This window comes from Phoca vitulina, unplaced genomic scaffold (assembly GCF_004348235.1).
Source record: "Phoca vitulina isolate PV1807 unplaced genomic scaffold, GSC_HSeal_1.0 scaffold52, whole genome shotgun sequence".
Taxonomy (NCBI): domain Eukaryota; kingdom Metazoa; phylum Chordata; class Mammalia; order Carnivora; family Phocidae; genus Phoca; species Phoca vitulina.
Genome location: NW_022589755.1, coordinates 11014494 through 11029010, shown reverse-complemented (window position 1 = coordinate 11029010; position 14517 = coordinate 11014494). Strand labels below are relative to the sequence as shown.

General features: G+C 48.5%; 1 protein-coding gene across 1 annotated transcript; it reads left to right on the top strand.

Annotated features, from left to right (window-relative positions):
* Positions 1-7283: 7283 nt before the first annotated feature.
* On the top strand, positions 7284-9616 carry TEX101 (testis expressed 101). The gene is made up of 5 exons (XM_032388963.1): positions 7284-7522; positions 7638-7781; positions 7908-8090; positions 9117-9245; positions 9405-9616. Exons 1-5 carry the CDS (start codon positions 7456-7458, stop codon positions 9614-9616), a joined length of 735 nt encoding a protein of 244 aa, XP_032244854.1. The 5' UTR covers positions 7284-7455.
* Positions 9617-14517: the final 4901 nt, after the last annotated feature.

Here is a 14517-nt window from a genome sequence, read left to right as displayed (position 1 = left end):
CAGATCCTCAGTCACAAAATGAACAGGTGCTATAGAGATGCGTTGTACGGCAATGAGAATATATATACCCTGCTGTACTATACACTGGTTCATGGCTAATGGTAGTAAATATAATGTTATGTGTTTTTTACTATAATTTTTAACAGATTTCTTTAAGGGAGAAACCGGGGTAAAGAACCCTGGGGCCTTTGAAACCTTCCTGCCTTCAAAGAGGAAGTTCTGGGTGTGACAAATACAAAGTGTTGGTGGGTGAGGTTCATTTCCTGTTCTCAATCAGGCCGTTTCACCCTAGATCGTTGCTTGTGGGATCTCTGAGCCCCTCAAGAGCCCACAGTTGGGGAGAGGCTCAAAGCTCCAGTGATTATCGGGAGATAATCGGGAGATATCGGGAGAAGGGCCGGGCAGGGATGGAAACAGGGGTAGAGGAGGTAGCAGTGTGGAAGGGGGACAGATGAAGGGATTCAAGAAAGCTGAAGAATCTAAAATGTGACATTAAAAAAGAAAAAGTAAAAAGGGGGTGCCTGGCTGGCTCAGTCCATAGAGCATGAGACTCTTGTCTCTAGGTGGTGGTCTCAAGCTTACTTTAAAAAATAAAAATAGAAGTTCTTGGGTGGCTCAGTTGGTTAAGCATCCAACTCTTGATCTCAGCTCAGGTTTTGATCTCAGGGTTTGTGTTCCAGCCCCGCGTTGGGCTCCATGCTGGGCATGGAGCCTATACTAAGAAAAATGTGTTTTAATTAAAAATGAAGTTTAAAATAATGGAAATCAAAAAAGGAAGAATGAGGACAGGGGACGGTGTGGAGGGAGACACCTTAGATGAGCAGGTTGGGAAGCTCCTGAGTCAGGTGCTCTGTGAGGCCATGGGAGCTCCCTTGTGTTTAAGAAAGCCTTTGCCTTTTCTGAAATACTAAATAGAATTAGCACCCTAAAGGGGAAGCGTCTAGCAGGCAGTGCAGAGGAGAGAGGAGGAGAGTCACTCATGGTGGTAACAAACGGTGAGGGCAAAGAGGACACTTTGCAGAGGGCACAAAACATGCCTCTTGGTTCCTCCCACTCACGGGCTCCAGGATAGGCATGGAGGGAACCCCTCCGAGCGGGCAGAGCTGCAAAGTCACAGGAAAGGGACCAGAGCAACTGCTTCTTGGAATATCAACCATCCTCACCCAAGAGAGCCAGATGGTGCTCTGGGGCCTGTCCTCTTTCTGGGCTCAAGGGTACCCTTGGGGTTCACATTAAGAGACCGGATTTCTTACCACAGTTTCTGACCCCCACGCAGCCCTGGGACGTGGTAGCCACGATGGGCTCACCAGGCCTGGGCTTGTTGAGCGGACCTTCCCTTTTTTTTTTTTTTTTAAAGATTTTTTTATTTTATTTTATTTATTTGACAGAGAGAGAGAGACAACGAGAGAGGGAACACAAGGAGGGGGAGTCAGAGAGGGAGAAGCAGGGAGCAGGGAGCCCGATGCGGGGCTCGATCCCAGGACCCTGGGATCATGACCTGAGCCAAAGGCAGACGCCTAACGACTGAGCCACCCAGGCGCCCCAAGGACCTTCCCTTTTTGTACGAGTCTGCAGCTTGGGTCCACGAAGCCCCGGCCTCCCCCCTGCTGGTGGCCTGAGGGACCTTCCGTGCAGGGGCTGCCCTCCCGGGTCCACGTGGGCAGGGATGAAGGCACGTGATGCATCTGAAGACCCAGAGGAAGGACCTGGCTCAAGAGAGACCATCGAGGGGAGAGGGTGTGCGTGGAGCAACCACGCAGCGGGGCATCTCTCCTGGGGCCACCTGGAAATGTGCAGCCTGCCGTGTCCTGGCTCTTGCGCCTCATCATTCAAATGAGGTCTTTACAGAGGTAAAGAGCTACATGGAGGTTTGAGTCTTCATGACCCCACCACACAATTACAAGAAAGGGGATCTACCCCCAGGAATGAAAGGACAGGGAGACCCACCCTCTCTATTCACACCCACCTCCCCTCAAACCTGGAGCGGCCAGTGCGCCTGAAGCCTGGGGGCCCATCATGCAGGGCTTTGGAGGCCACATGAGGGACCCTGTGTCTTATTCGAAGTGCAGTCGGACGTGTCTAAAGGGACTGTTTATTCGTTGTTTGATCTGTTTTCTAGAAGCGACATGATCTGTTTACATGAAGTTATTCTAGTGGTATCGCTCTGCTTGCCGTGCAGAGAAGACCCCAGAGAGAGGAGACAGTGGAAGCTGTCATAGGCAGAAGAGTGACCCCCAAGAATGTCCACACCCTGCTCCCCAGAGCCTGTGAATACGTGACTGGACAAGGCAACGGGGAATTAAGGTTGTTACTAGGCTGGCCTTTAAATGGGGAGATTGTCTTGGGCGATCCCTGTGGCTCTGTGTCAGGCTTCTGACCTACAAAACTCTAGGATTAACAGGTTGTGTTGGGTGAAGCCACTGTGGTTGTGGTAATTTGTTATGGCAAAGGAACCTCACGCCCTGCAAGGCTGGTTAGACCCTGCCAGGTCCACGTAGGAAATGACAATTTGGACTCGTGGTCATGGTGGAGGAGAAAGTGGTAGAGAAATAGGAGAAATGTCGGGGCAGGTGGGGGACCTGGAGAGGTTTGGGTGACAGAGTCCACGTGGGGCAGGGGGGACCAAAGATTCAGTAGTGACTCTCATGATTCTTGCTGCAGCACCCACATGGCAGGAAAGACCTTTAATAGAAGGAGATGTGTGCAGGCTGAGCCTCTGTGAAGACCGGAAGTGAATGCTGGAATTATGTGTGCAGTTAAGGCGCTGAGAGGGGGGCGCTGGGACGGGTTCAGCTTGGTCCCAGCTCGTGCGAGACGCCAGAGAGGAGAGGTGGGGGCAGTCCATCCAGCAGGACACGATCCTCACGATGTCCACTGGGGCCTGGAGGCATCCATCAAGCCCGACGTGTCCCCCCACACACTTGAAAAGTACATCCAGTGGGGTGCCTGGGTGGCTTAGTCAGTTAAGCGTCTGACTCTTGATTTCCGCTCAGGTCATGATCTTGGGGTCATGTGATTGAGCCCCACGTCGGGCTCCACGCACAGCAGGAAATCTGCTTCTCCCTCTCCATCTGCCTCCCACCCCCCTGGTGCGCACTCTCTCTCTCTAATAAATAAATGCAATCTTTAAAAAAAATTAAAATAAAAAAATAAAAAACTGAACCTAAAGAAAGATTTACTATTACTTTGTTTACATCAGTGAATACAATTTTAAACCCACACTAACTCTGAATGCCTGCTTTTGTATTACTTTATATAGAAGTAGGTTGGGGCCATCTTTACAATGCCAAAAATGAATTAAAAACACACATGGCAAATAAAAATGCCATGCTCCCTCCCTGACTAGGGTCAAGCAAGGAGATACATACAGGCAATTTACTTTAGAATAGAAAAGGAAAAAAAAAAAAAAGCCCCTCATCTAAGCTTGTGAAAAACCTTCCAGGGAGCTGTATGTGGAACAACGTCCAAAACCCACTCTGAAAGGGAAAACATTCAAATTCCAAGAAACCAGGGCAGAGAGACCTTGTTGAAGACACAGGACATTCAGTAGAGACCCTAGAAAAATTGTACCTTAGGAGCAAGGCTAAACCAGCCCTAGAGTGAAGTCTATACCCAAGCTAATAAAATTTAAATATTCTATATTATTCTATACTACATATTCTTAAATATTTCCAGATATTAGCAATGAACAACTGGAAAGTGAAATATTTTTTTAGATACCATTTGAGGGGGGTGCCTGGCTGGCTTGGCCAGTGGGGCATGCGAGTACACTATTCTGTACTCACTACTTCAACTGCAACACACATCTCTCTCAATCTATGATGGCTTGAATTGTGTCTCCCCCCCTTCCAAATTCATATGTTGAGGTCCTGACCCCCAGGACCTCAGAAAGTGACCTTATTTAGAGATAAAGTCTTTACAGAGGTAATCAAATGAAGATGAGGTCATTAAGGTGGGACCCAATCCCGTATGACTGGTGTCCTTATTCAAAGGGAAAAATCTGCACACAAACACACATAGAGGGCAGAGGATGTGAAGACTCGGAGAGAAGACAGCCGTCCACAAGCCAAGGAGAGAGGTCTGGGACAGATCCTTCCCTCCCAGCCCTCAGAAGGAACCAACCCTGCCAACACCTTGACTTTGGGCTTCCAGCCTCCAGAAGTGTGATGATAATACCTTTCCGTTGTGTAAGCCTCCCAGGCTGTGGTACTTAGTAATGGCAGCCCCAGAAAACAAACCCACAGGCCAAGAGTCAATTTAGGATGATCTTCACTACAGGAGCTAGAAGCCAGCTGTGGGGTCAGGCCTGGAGGCAGGGCAAGTGCTAGTCAGAGAGACGGGAAGGGATGAGGGAGGGTCCCAGGGCCTAAGGGACAGGGTCCTTGGGACCAGAACTACCTCTTCATATTTATACTAACTATTCTTAATGTTTTTGTTAATGATATATTAATAATTATACTTAATATTAACTGTCCCCAACTGAAAGTTTTTAATATATTTTTATGTAAAATTAAGAGCTTTTACTAACACCATTCTGACTGAGGCATTTTCTCTATTAAAAATAAATATTCATTTATAGCTTAACTTCTAGGAATAGTACCAATTCTGAAAGTACACAAAGGGTACTTTATTTTATGTTTGGATGCTGAGAGTTGAGGGGGGTAGTGACTTGGATTGCTGGGTCCAGATGACAGTAGGCTGGGACCTGGACCCCTGAGTCTGAGGGAGGAGAGGACCAGGGGCCTGATTCCTGGGTCTGAGGGAGGAGGGGGCTGGGGGCCTGGACTCCTGAGTCTGAGGGAGGAGGGGCTGGGGGCCTGGACTCCTGGGTCTGAGGGAGGAGGGGGTTGGGGACCTGGACTCCTGGGTCTGAGGGAGGAGGGGGCTGGGGCCTGGACTCCTGAGTCTGAGGGAGGAGGGGGCTGGGGGCCTGGACTCCTGAGTCTGAAGGAGGAGGGGGCTGGGAGTCTGGACTCCTGGGTCTGAGGAAGGAGGGGGCTGGCAACATGGACCCACAGATTCCTGAGAGATGAGAGAACTGGGGGCCAGGCATCAGGGACCCAGTATTTGAAGTGAATTTCTTACTATCTTCTCTCTTACTTTGCTCCTGGAGGCGGTGCCCAAACCACAGGGAGCACTAAAAACTGTCTATCCTGTAAGTCTGTTCCTTGTTAAAGGGCATCAATCAAGACAGTCCCTTCGGTTATTCTAAGAACTGCCAAAGCTTCCAGAATATGCCAGCCAGACAGTGAGGACAGAATCAGCCATGCTCACTACCATCACACAGAGAGACCTCCTCCCCTGAAATCTGTGGGCACTGCCCTGGTCAGGTTGCTGGGGCAAGGATGGGATTGGCCATGGTCCTTCTGTAAGGTGCTTCATCCTTTCCTGCCTCCTAATGATCCCAACGCACCCTGTCCTATAGCCCCAGGATGTAAAGGCATCTGACACCTAAATATTTCTCATCCCCTCCCGGAATCACATGCCGATTCTTAGTGTTCGGAATGTTAAAACATGAAATAATTGGGGGCTACGATATAACCTAATTGTAACTCCTTTGTCCTGGGTTATTTCATCTTTGAAAACATTTTTTGGTGGATTCTAAAAGGCCATAGGGCGCCTGGGTGGCTCAGTTGGTTAAGCGACTGCCTTCGGCTCAGGTCATGATCCCGGAGTCCCGGGATCCAGTCCCACATCGGGCTCCCTGCTCAGCGGGGAGTCTGCTTCTCCCTCTGACCCTCTTCCCGCTCGTGCTCTCTGTCTCTCATTCTCTCTCTCTCAAATAAATAAATAAAATCTTTAAAAAAATAAATAAATAAATAAAAGGCCATAATATTCTTCCTGATCTAGCTAAATTGCTTTCTCTTATATTTGTATGAACTCTCCCCAGTTTTTTTAAGGTTCTAATCGTGGTATTTCCTCTATTAAAAATATTCATTTACCCCACAGCACTCACAGAAACAGCACCAAGTCTGAGAGTACACCAAGGACCCCTTTGCTTCATGTTACATATAGATCTGGACAGCTTACGTATGTATGAAATAGAGTTTTCAGCCACGAACAAGAAATCCGCACGAAAGCCACGTCTTCCCGGTGGCAGTGGCACGGCCACGTGGGGGAGCTACAGCGGCAACCTGCGCCCTCGTGGTCACTGCTCATGCCCACAGCCAGGGGGGCTGGACGTGACTCTGAAGCCGGTATTTCTCTATTCAGCCTTCCAGAAGGCCATGGAGGGGGCCGGCGCTGTGACGCGATCAGAGGGAGACGCCCGGGCTGGCCAGGAACCGCCGCGCGGGAAGGTGACGAGGCCAAGCTGCCTCCCAGGGACCACGGCCATCGGGCGGGTGCTGCGGCAGGGCCCAGGCTGGGAACACGGGAGGCGATTTGGGCAGGGAGAGCAGTTCAGTGGAGGACAGCCAAGGGTGTGACCTCCTAGCCTGGCTGGAGAAGCAGAGACGCCACCGCCCAACGAGAGAAAGTGATCCGGGAGGCCGTTTGAGGACGCACCGCCCGCCCTGCTTCGCTCACTGGGCGCTGCGAACACAGCGACCTCCCCCCAACCCCAGCACGCTCGCCACTCGCCATTCTGCGCATGCGTGCCTTCTAAGCCGGGCAGGAATGGGCTTCCCCAGGGCCAATGGGGTGCGGCGTTCCTTCGGGTTCATCCAATGAGCGCATCAGATGCTTTCACATTGACCAATGGGGCTTCGAGTAACCTGTTGGGCGAAGCTGGCCCCGCCTTCCGTGTGCCTGAGGGACGAAGCCGAGGCTGAGTGGAACGAGAGGGGCGTTCCGGGCCGTTCCTTCAGCACCGTGAGGTTCTTGTGAGGTTATCTGAAAGCCGGGTGGAATTTGGGTCCCTTCAGGAGAAAAGGAGGGCTGGGGACCCAGATTCCTGGGTCCCGAGGAAAGAGGAGGGGTGGGGGGGCAGGACTCCTGGGTCTGAGCGGGATGGAGGCCGGGGGGCTCGGAATCCTGCGGCAAATGGCGGCTGGAACCCAAAGCCCTGGATCCCTCGGTAGAACAGGACTGGGATCTCAGAACTCCGAGTTCTGGGGGGCCTGGGGCCTGGTGGGCCGAGGATCCCGGGGCGTGGGAGGACACAGCTTGAACCAGGCCTCCTGAGCCTGAGGCCGAAGGGGCGTCCGGCCGCACCCGGGACCCCGAGGCTGGCGGGTGCTGGTCGTTGAACTCCTCTGTCTTCGGAGAATAGGGGTTTGGGTCGGAGGGTTGCAGCTGTGGAAACTGAGGCACAGTAAACGTGCTAATGTGCTCACATTCGCAGGCCAGCCAGGGCCACCCCGGCAGTGGAGGCCTCGGTCTTCCGGCGCGCCCCGCAGTGACAGTACTTGCCAGAAGGTCGATGCAGCCTCGCTGTGTGAGGCCGAACAGCCCCCTCTTCTCTCTCAAATCGCAGATCCGCAGCCGCTCTTGCAAGCCGCTCTGAGAGACGCCATGGGAGCCCGTCGTGTCCAGGGTTTGCTGTTCCTCCTCCTCCTCCTCGGGGCCACCTCCTTGGCCTGTAAGAACGGGGGTCCCGGGGGGAGAGCTGGTTCAGAGAGCATGCACCTCTGGGGACGGAGGACTGCGGAGGGGGTGGGGGCAGGTGCTTCACCGGGGTCTCATTTCCTCCCCAGTGGAGCAAAATTTGCACTGTCACAAGGGCACATCGATGAGTGTAGAAGAGGACCCAAGGAAGACGTTTAATTGGACCACAGAGAACGTTGAGACTTGTGACAATGGGTCACTGTGCCAGGAATCCCTTCTGATGATTAAAGCAGGTAAAGCGAGAAAGGGCGGTTGGGTCGGGTGGGGGAAGGGTACGTTGTGGGCAGGGCTGTTCCCCCTCCCCTGGGGCCAAACCATAGGCCCACCATCCCCTTTCTTTCCCTCCTGTCTCCGAACAGGGGCCAAGACAGCCGTGTTGGGCACTAAGGGCTGCGTGGCAGACGGGACGCAGGCGATAATGTATGTCCAGCACTCCCCACCCCCAGGCATAATCACAGTCTCCTACAGCAGCTACTGTGAGGAGCCCTTGTGCAACAGCAGGCAGAACTTACTGGAGCTGTGGAAGGAGGAGGAGACCCAGGGTGCGTGGGGAGGTGAGACGTGCGCCCTGAGGGAAGCTCGGTAAACCCCTGAGAGGATGGCGGCTCTTCCTCTCTGTGTTCTTACTTGGCTCAGGCCCAGTGGGGCCATACACAAAAGAACCTCAGAGCCTTTGCCTGCCTTTTTCTAAATTGTTACCGTGGGTGGGGTCTCAACACTGCTCAGAGCACCGGGCTGTCAGTGAAGGCTGAGGTGTCAAGCTGGGTTTTGTGTTGATGAAGCAATAAAGGGTCAGTGGAGGTTTCCAAGCAGGATGGTGTGGCATAATCAGTCTGGCAGTGACTGCTTCCCCGAGCTGGCCAGGCCCTACGGCGATCTGGCCCTGCCTAACTTTCCAGCTCACTTCCTTCTCTTCCTTCCCTGTCCGTTGTGTTTCAGCTGGGGCCAGTAGTCAAAATACATAACAACAGATACAGTACTGGCCACTCAGAAGGGATGCTGGCCATAAAAAACCCGTCCACCCCTATCCGTGCCTACCAGCTGAATACCAACACTGCAGTGTCTCACAGTCCCCGAAATCCACCAAGCTGCTCACACCTCCCAGCCTTTGTCCTTGCTGTTTACTTTGCTACCCACCCCAACCCCCATTTTCACTCAGCTAACCTCTGTTCACCCTCCACCTCAACTCAGGTGTCCACTCTGTGAAAATAGTTAGCAGATTCTTCCAGGTGGTTAGATACCCCTCCATTCCTTTGCCATCATACCTTGGACACAGTGCCTACTGAGATGTACTATAATTACTGGCATGACCTTCTTCTAGATGGTGATCTCAGTGGCAGGAACTGTGTCCTTTTCATGTCTGTCTCCACACCTAAGCACACAGTTTGGAAGTCATGTTGGATGGGTTCTGATAGCAGAGAGAATCAGTTGGAGAGGCATGGCAAGGTTGCAGTGATAGGCCTTGATTGTGGGGTGGCAGCAGCAAAGACTTGGGGAAGAGAGGGAAGCAAGAAGAGACAAGTCCAGAGGCAGGACATACCCTAATTGCCCTCTGTTTCTCCCTCTAGCTCCCAGTATGTCACCACGCCTCCACTGCCCAACCTGTGTGGCTTTGGGGACCTGTCTGAATGCTCCTTCTCTTCCCTGCCCCAATGATACAATTCAGTGCTATCAAGGAAGACTTCAGATCACTGGAGGTAAACTGAACATCCGGTGGTTTCAGAGGCTGGAAAACCAGACATCTGGGTGGATCCCAAGGGGTTCTGACACTTGGGGTTTGGGGAATGAGGAAGGACTGATTCCTCTCTGATTTCCTAAAACATCCATGTATCTCCCCATCCTTTCTTGTTCCATAGGAGGCATCAGCTCATTTTTGGAGGTCAAAGGCTGTACATCCATAATTGGTTGCAGGCTGATGTCTGGGATCTTTACAGTAGGGCCCATGTGGGTGGAGGAAATCTGTCCACATCAGTCTCTCCTTCACCCCCGAAATACTGAAAATGGGGCCACCTGGCTTCCTGTTTCGGTTTGGAGGTTAGAACTAGTGCTGCTGATGTTGCTGCAGTAACTTGTCCATTGTTCCTGAGGAGGTGCTTCTTGTCCTGGACCGCAGGACACCCCTCCTGACTGCTGGTCATCAACAAGTTGAGGAGCAAGTGGAGAGCTAAGAACAGAGAGAGTTCCTGTAGATGTATTTTATATTTCTAATAAAGTTTCTGCTGTGATTGGTGTATAACCCAAGACTAGAAGTGGAATTTTAGTGCTGAAAGGGCCCTTAAAATTCATTGTCTACAACCCACACATTTTGCAGGAAACAGAGATCTGGAAAACTTGAGTGTCTCACACTGACATAGCTATGGGCAAAGCAAGACCAGAACTTTGATACTTGGACCTAAAGTCTGGTTTTCCTTTCACTCTGATTGGTCACTTTTTCTTGTTAGCTGGGCAAGAGATCAGCATTAGCCTCCTTCAGAGCACTCTGAGCCCAACCTTAAGGCCACAGTTGGCTGTTTTGTTCTAATATTTCCCTGGGAGGTATGGCAGATTTTGAAAAATCAGACTCCAAGTTCTGTTAAAATAGACCCCATCTCCTCTGTCCTGTCTCTTGCCCCTTTACATCATTCCTTTCCTTCTCTGCTGCTTACTTCATGCATCTTCAGTGGACACAGGGAACATAAGAGGCAGCTGGGGCTCAGCAGGGTATGAAAACTGGGGCCTAGGACTCTTGGGGGGAAGATTTGTTTTTAGTTTCTCTGCTTATTATGCAAGAACACATAAAACCCATCTTATTATAAAAGACTCCAATGATATAGGAGCCACATAGGAAAAAGTAAAAGGTGGGGAGAGGATAAGGGGGAATAGACATTTATTATTTTATTTAAATAGTTTTATTGTGGTTTAACTGACATAGCCAACTGCACCAGGGGTGGAAGAAGACTTAATGAAAACTACTGACTCCTACAAAGGACAAAGGACAGGGGAGTTTGGCCATAGCATAGTCTATCCAAGTTCTTTCTAGAAAGTTGTCTGGTTCTAAATCAACTCTTTGAGTTAAAGACGCACTCCAGCTAATACTTTATCTTTGTCCCTAGGCATCCAGTTTCCCATCATGTCAGTTTGCAGGAGAAAGCACAAACAAATCAAATTTGAATTTAATGAGGGGGCATTTAAGTCTCTGAAATAATAAGCATTCAGAACCATGACTGGTAAATGCCATCTAGGGCAAAAACAAAAACAAGCCAACTAGATGTTTCCCATAGAAGAATGGCTTTCTTTTTTCTTTTTTTTTTTAAAGATTTTATTTTATTTATTTGACAGAGAGAGAGAGAGAGACAGCTAGAGAGGGAACACAAGCAGGGGGAGTGGGAGAGGGAGAAGCAGGCTCCTGGCCGAGCAGGGAGCCCAACGCGGGGCTCGATCCCAGGACCCTGGGATCATGACCTGAGCCGAAGGCAGACGCCTAATGACTGAGCCACCCAGGCACCCCGAAGAATGGCTTTCTGATTGCACTGAAGAGAGTTACAAGAGAAATCCCTGAGTGAATGGAAGAATGATACAATTTTCCAAAATTTGGAAATTTTGTGGATTATTTTGGTATTTTAAAAATTATATGTATCATATGCCAAAGAACTTCAGCGGCACGGGCAAATTTCTCAGGCCACAAACTCAAATATAATAATATATTTACATAAATATACATAATATAAAAGTATTTTAATATATTGCTTATTTTTATGATACTTTGGTTGTAAGAATCCCTCATCTGACCCAGCGGTAGGCAGAAACTTAACCAGTTTGAATAAACTCAGCCACCTCAGGGCTTTCTCCCTTTCCACTCTCCTTGCCCAGGGCTTGGCTACAGGACTGGTGGGAAGGAGGTAACTGTCTCATTTTTGCCTCTCTGCTGCTCATGTCCACATTCCTGCTGATGCCTGGTACTTGGCTTCCATTCCTGCTGGCGTCCACTGGGAACCTCCAACCCTGTCTGGGCACTGATGGTCATCCACATGGGCCCTCTCGGGTCTGCCATTCCTCTCTCAGCTACTTCAGGGCCTCTTCCAACAGCTCTCAAGTCCCACTGCAGTGCTTCAGGACTCTGGGTTGTGGAGGCGTCCCATTTGGCTGATGAAATTCCCCCAAGATCTGGAGAAAAGATCATCGCACAGGGAACTGCTTCCTCCCCAGGTACTAGGGAAGAGATGGGGCCTAGCCCTTGGGAGTTATATCATCCACCTTACACAGACCACTATCACACATTCTTCTCAAATCTATGGTTTTGCAACAATCATGCCATAAGGCCTTTCGAGGAACTTGAAAATTCCAGGTCTATCAAATCAAAAGTTAGGCCTTCAGAATTATTGTCTCTGTCTCACTTTACATAAGCCTACTTTAAAACTTCAAGGCTGAACGTTAAGATATTTCTGGCTCTTTGCATTTCTAGATAATGGCCCTACTAACTGAGGGACAAGGAGTAAGAGAAGTGGTATAAAGAATTGGAGAGTGGGGAGACAACAGTTAAAACGAAATATAATCCTGCCATACACCTATTTGTTCATCTGTCTGGATTTAGCCTCTATCCTCACCCATACTGCTCTCTCCAGGGCTCTGGTTCATGTTCTTCCCTCCCTGAAATTCCATCTCCCATTCCCACCTACCTATCCATGAGAGCCCCACTAGACATCTCCCTGCCAATTCTAGCAGACCTTTCCTGACTTCTCTGACACCCACGCTCTCCCTCCACAGAGCCCCAGCACATTCAGCCATCTTACTTCAGTATTTTTCTGTTTCCCACACAAAGTATCGTCTCTCCTGACAAGGTAACAGCACCTCAGGCACAGGCCTTGTTTCCAACAGCTTTACAACAGCACCCATAAGATGTGACCAGCAAACTGATGCTATGGTTTCTTCCAGAACTGCTTATTGAAGTGAACCAAATTTCCACTAAACACATACACACTCCTCTCCAACAACTAAACTGACTACCACCAACTGCAGCCAATTACCTTAAACTTGATGCTAATGTGGAGGAAAAAAGCAGTGAGTTTCTAGAGGGTAGAGAAGAAAAGAGGCAGAAGTTTAGGAAGGGTGGGCACTGAAAAAAGGTAAGAATTTGAAGATCCCTCTCCCTATTTCCTTAATAGTGTTATAGTGGCCATGTGAACAAATCCTGGTTTGGGGCAGTGATGTCAGAGTAGGAGGTCAGTTTTGATCAGGAGCTAGGAAACTAGTTGTTTAAGTTGTTTTACTATTATTTAATGTTAACTAAAGTAATAATTTATTGGGCATTAAATCTGTTTCTTGCTCTATGTGCAGAACTTTAGGAATACAATTTATATAATCGCACTGTATGTCTCTGGTGAAGAGCTGGAGGTGACTTAAATATCCATTACTAAGGGAATGGATAAGCAAAACGGCAGACCTCTTCTTTGGATGGTCAACACTTATTAAACCACAGCACTATGTTAAAAAAAATTTCTTTCGCAACAAAATCACTTGTAAAAGTTAATACCACAATCAAAATACAAAAGTTCATTCACCCCAAAACTCCCTCATTCTACTCCTTTGTAGCCCCATCCTCCCCTCATCCCAATCATAGACAACCATGGATCTGTTCTCTATCACTATACATTTGCCTTTTTGAAAATGGCATAGAAATGGAACCACACAGTATGGAACCTTTGAGACCAGCTACTTTCACTCACTATTCGTGCCTCTGGGATTCATCCATGTTGTATGTGTATTGACGTTTATTCCTTTTTATGGACAAATATCATTCCATTGTATGGACATACTCCAGTTTATCCATTAAGCCATTGAAGATGTTTGGGTTGTTTCTCGTTTGGGGCAGTAATGAATTAAACTGCTATAAACATTTATTGTACAGGTTTTTTGATAAACATATAATTTTATCTCTAAGATAAATACTTAGGAATAGGATTGCTGGGTCATAAGGCAAGAGTTTGTTTAACTTTACAAGAAATGGAGAAACTGTTTTTCAGAGTGCTTGTATAATTTTTTATTACCACCAGCAATGTATAAGAATCCTAGTTTCATAAGTTTTCAGGCTACAGATACTGTACATATATCATTAGATTCATATTCATTTCACCTTTTTGAACTATTGTAAATAGTACTTTTAGAATTTCAGTTTTCAATTTTTCATTGCTAGTATATAGAATAAATGCAATTGATTTTTGCATGTTGATCTATGTCAACGTCTAGTGCGTTGGGGTCCCTGGGTAAGGGTCGCGAAAGAACCAGGACACAGGGGATGCAGAGCAAAGGCAGCACTTGCAACTGCATGCTGCCGTTTATTTCCCACACAGCTATATACTTGCAGTAATCAAATCAACATGACAATATGTACTTTTAGCTAAGAAAAATGATCACATCAATATCTTTGAAAGAAAGCACACGAGGCACAGCGAGAACAATCTAAGACATGCAAGAAGAAACAAGAACAAACTATATCCTGTTTTGATCAAGCCTAAACCCGGAACGATTCTGGCCACCCTCCTTCTGGGAACAACACGCCCCTATGAAAGAGTATACGCAAGAGCCGCTCCCTGCAAAACCGGGCATTCAGAACTTGCAACGTGAGTTAAAGGGGAAGAGAACATTTTCTCCTCCTAAACCAGGCCTGCCTGATTTTCCTTAAGCCCACTGCAGTTCTCAAATAACCTCGGTTGCAAGGGGCTTACAAGCCTAAGCCATCTCAGATCTATATACTACAACCTTGCTAAATTCATTTATTAGTTCTAGCAGTTTTTTGTAGATTCCATGGAATTTTTGTAGATTCCATGGAATTTTTCTAAACAATCATGTCATCTGCAAGTAGGGACAGTTTTATTTTTTCCTTTCCAATACGTAGGCCTTTTCTTTCTTTTCTTTCTTTCTTTTTAAGATTTTATTTATTCATTTGAGACACAGAGATACAGACAGAAAGAGAGAGCATGAGCAGGGGGAGAG

What these genes read in the sequence shown, in the direction of transcription:
- TEX101 (XM_032388963.1), top strand. Translation starts at nt 7,456, where the DNA reads ATGGGAGCCCGTCGTGTCCAGGGTTTGCTGTTCCTCCTCCTCCTCCTC. An exon ending in GAAGGAGGAGGAGACCCAGG is followed by an intron (nt 8,091 to 9,116) that starts GTGCGTGGGGAG and finishes TTCTCCCTCTAG; the next exon opens with CTCCCAGTATGTCACCACGC. An exon ending in AAGACTTCAGATCACTGGAG is followed by an intron (nt 9,246 to 9,404) that starts GTAAACTGAACA and finishes CTTGTTCCATAG; the next exon opens with GAGGCATCAGCTCATTTTTG.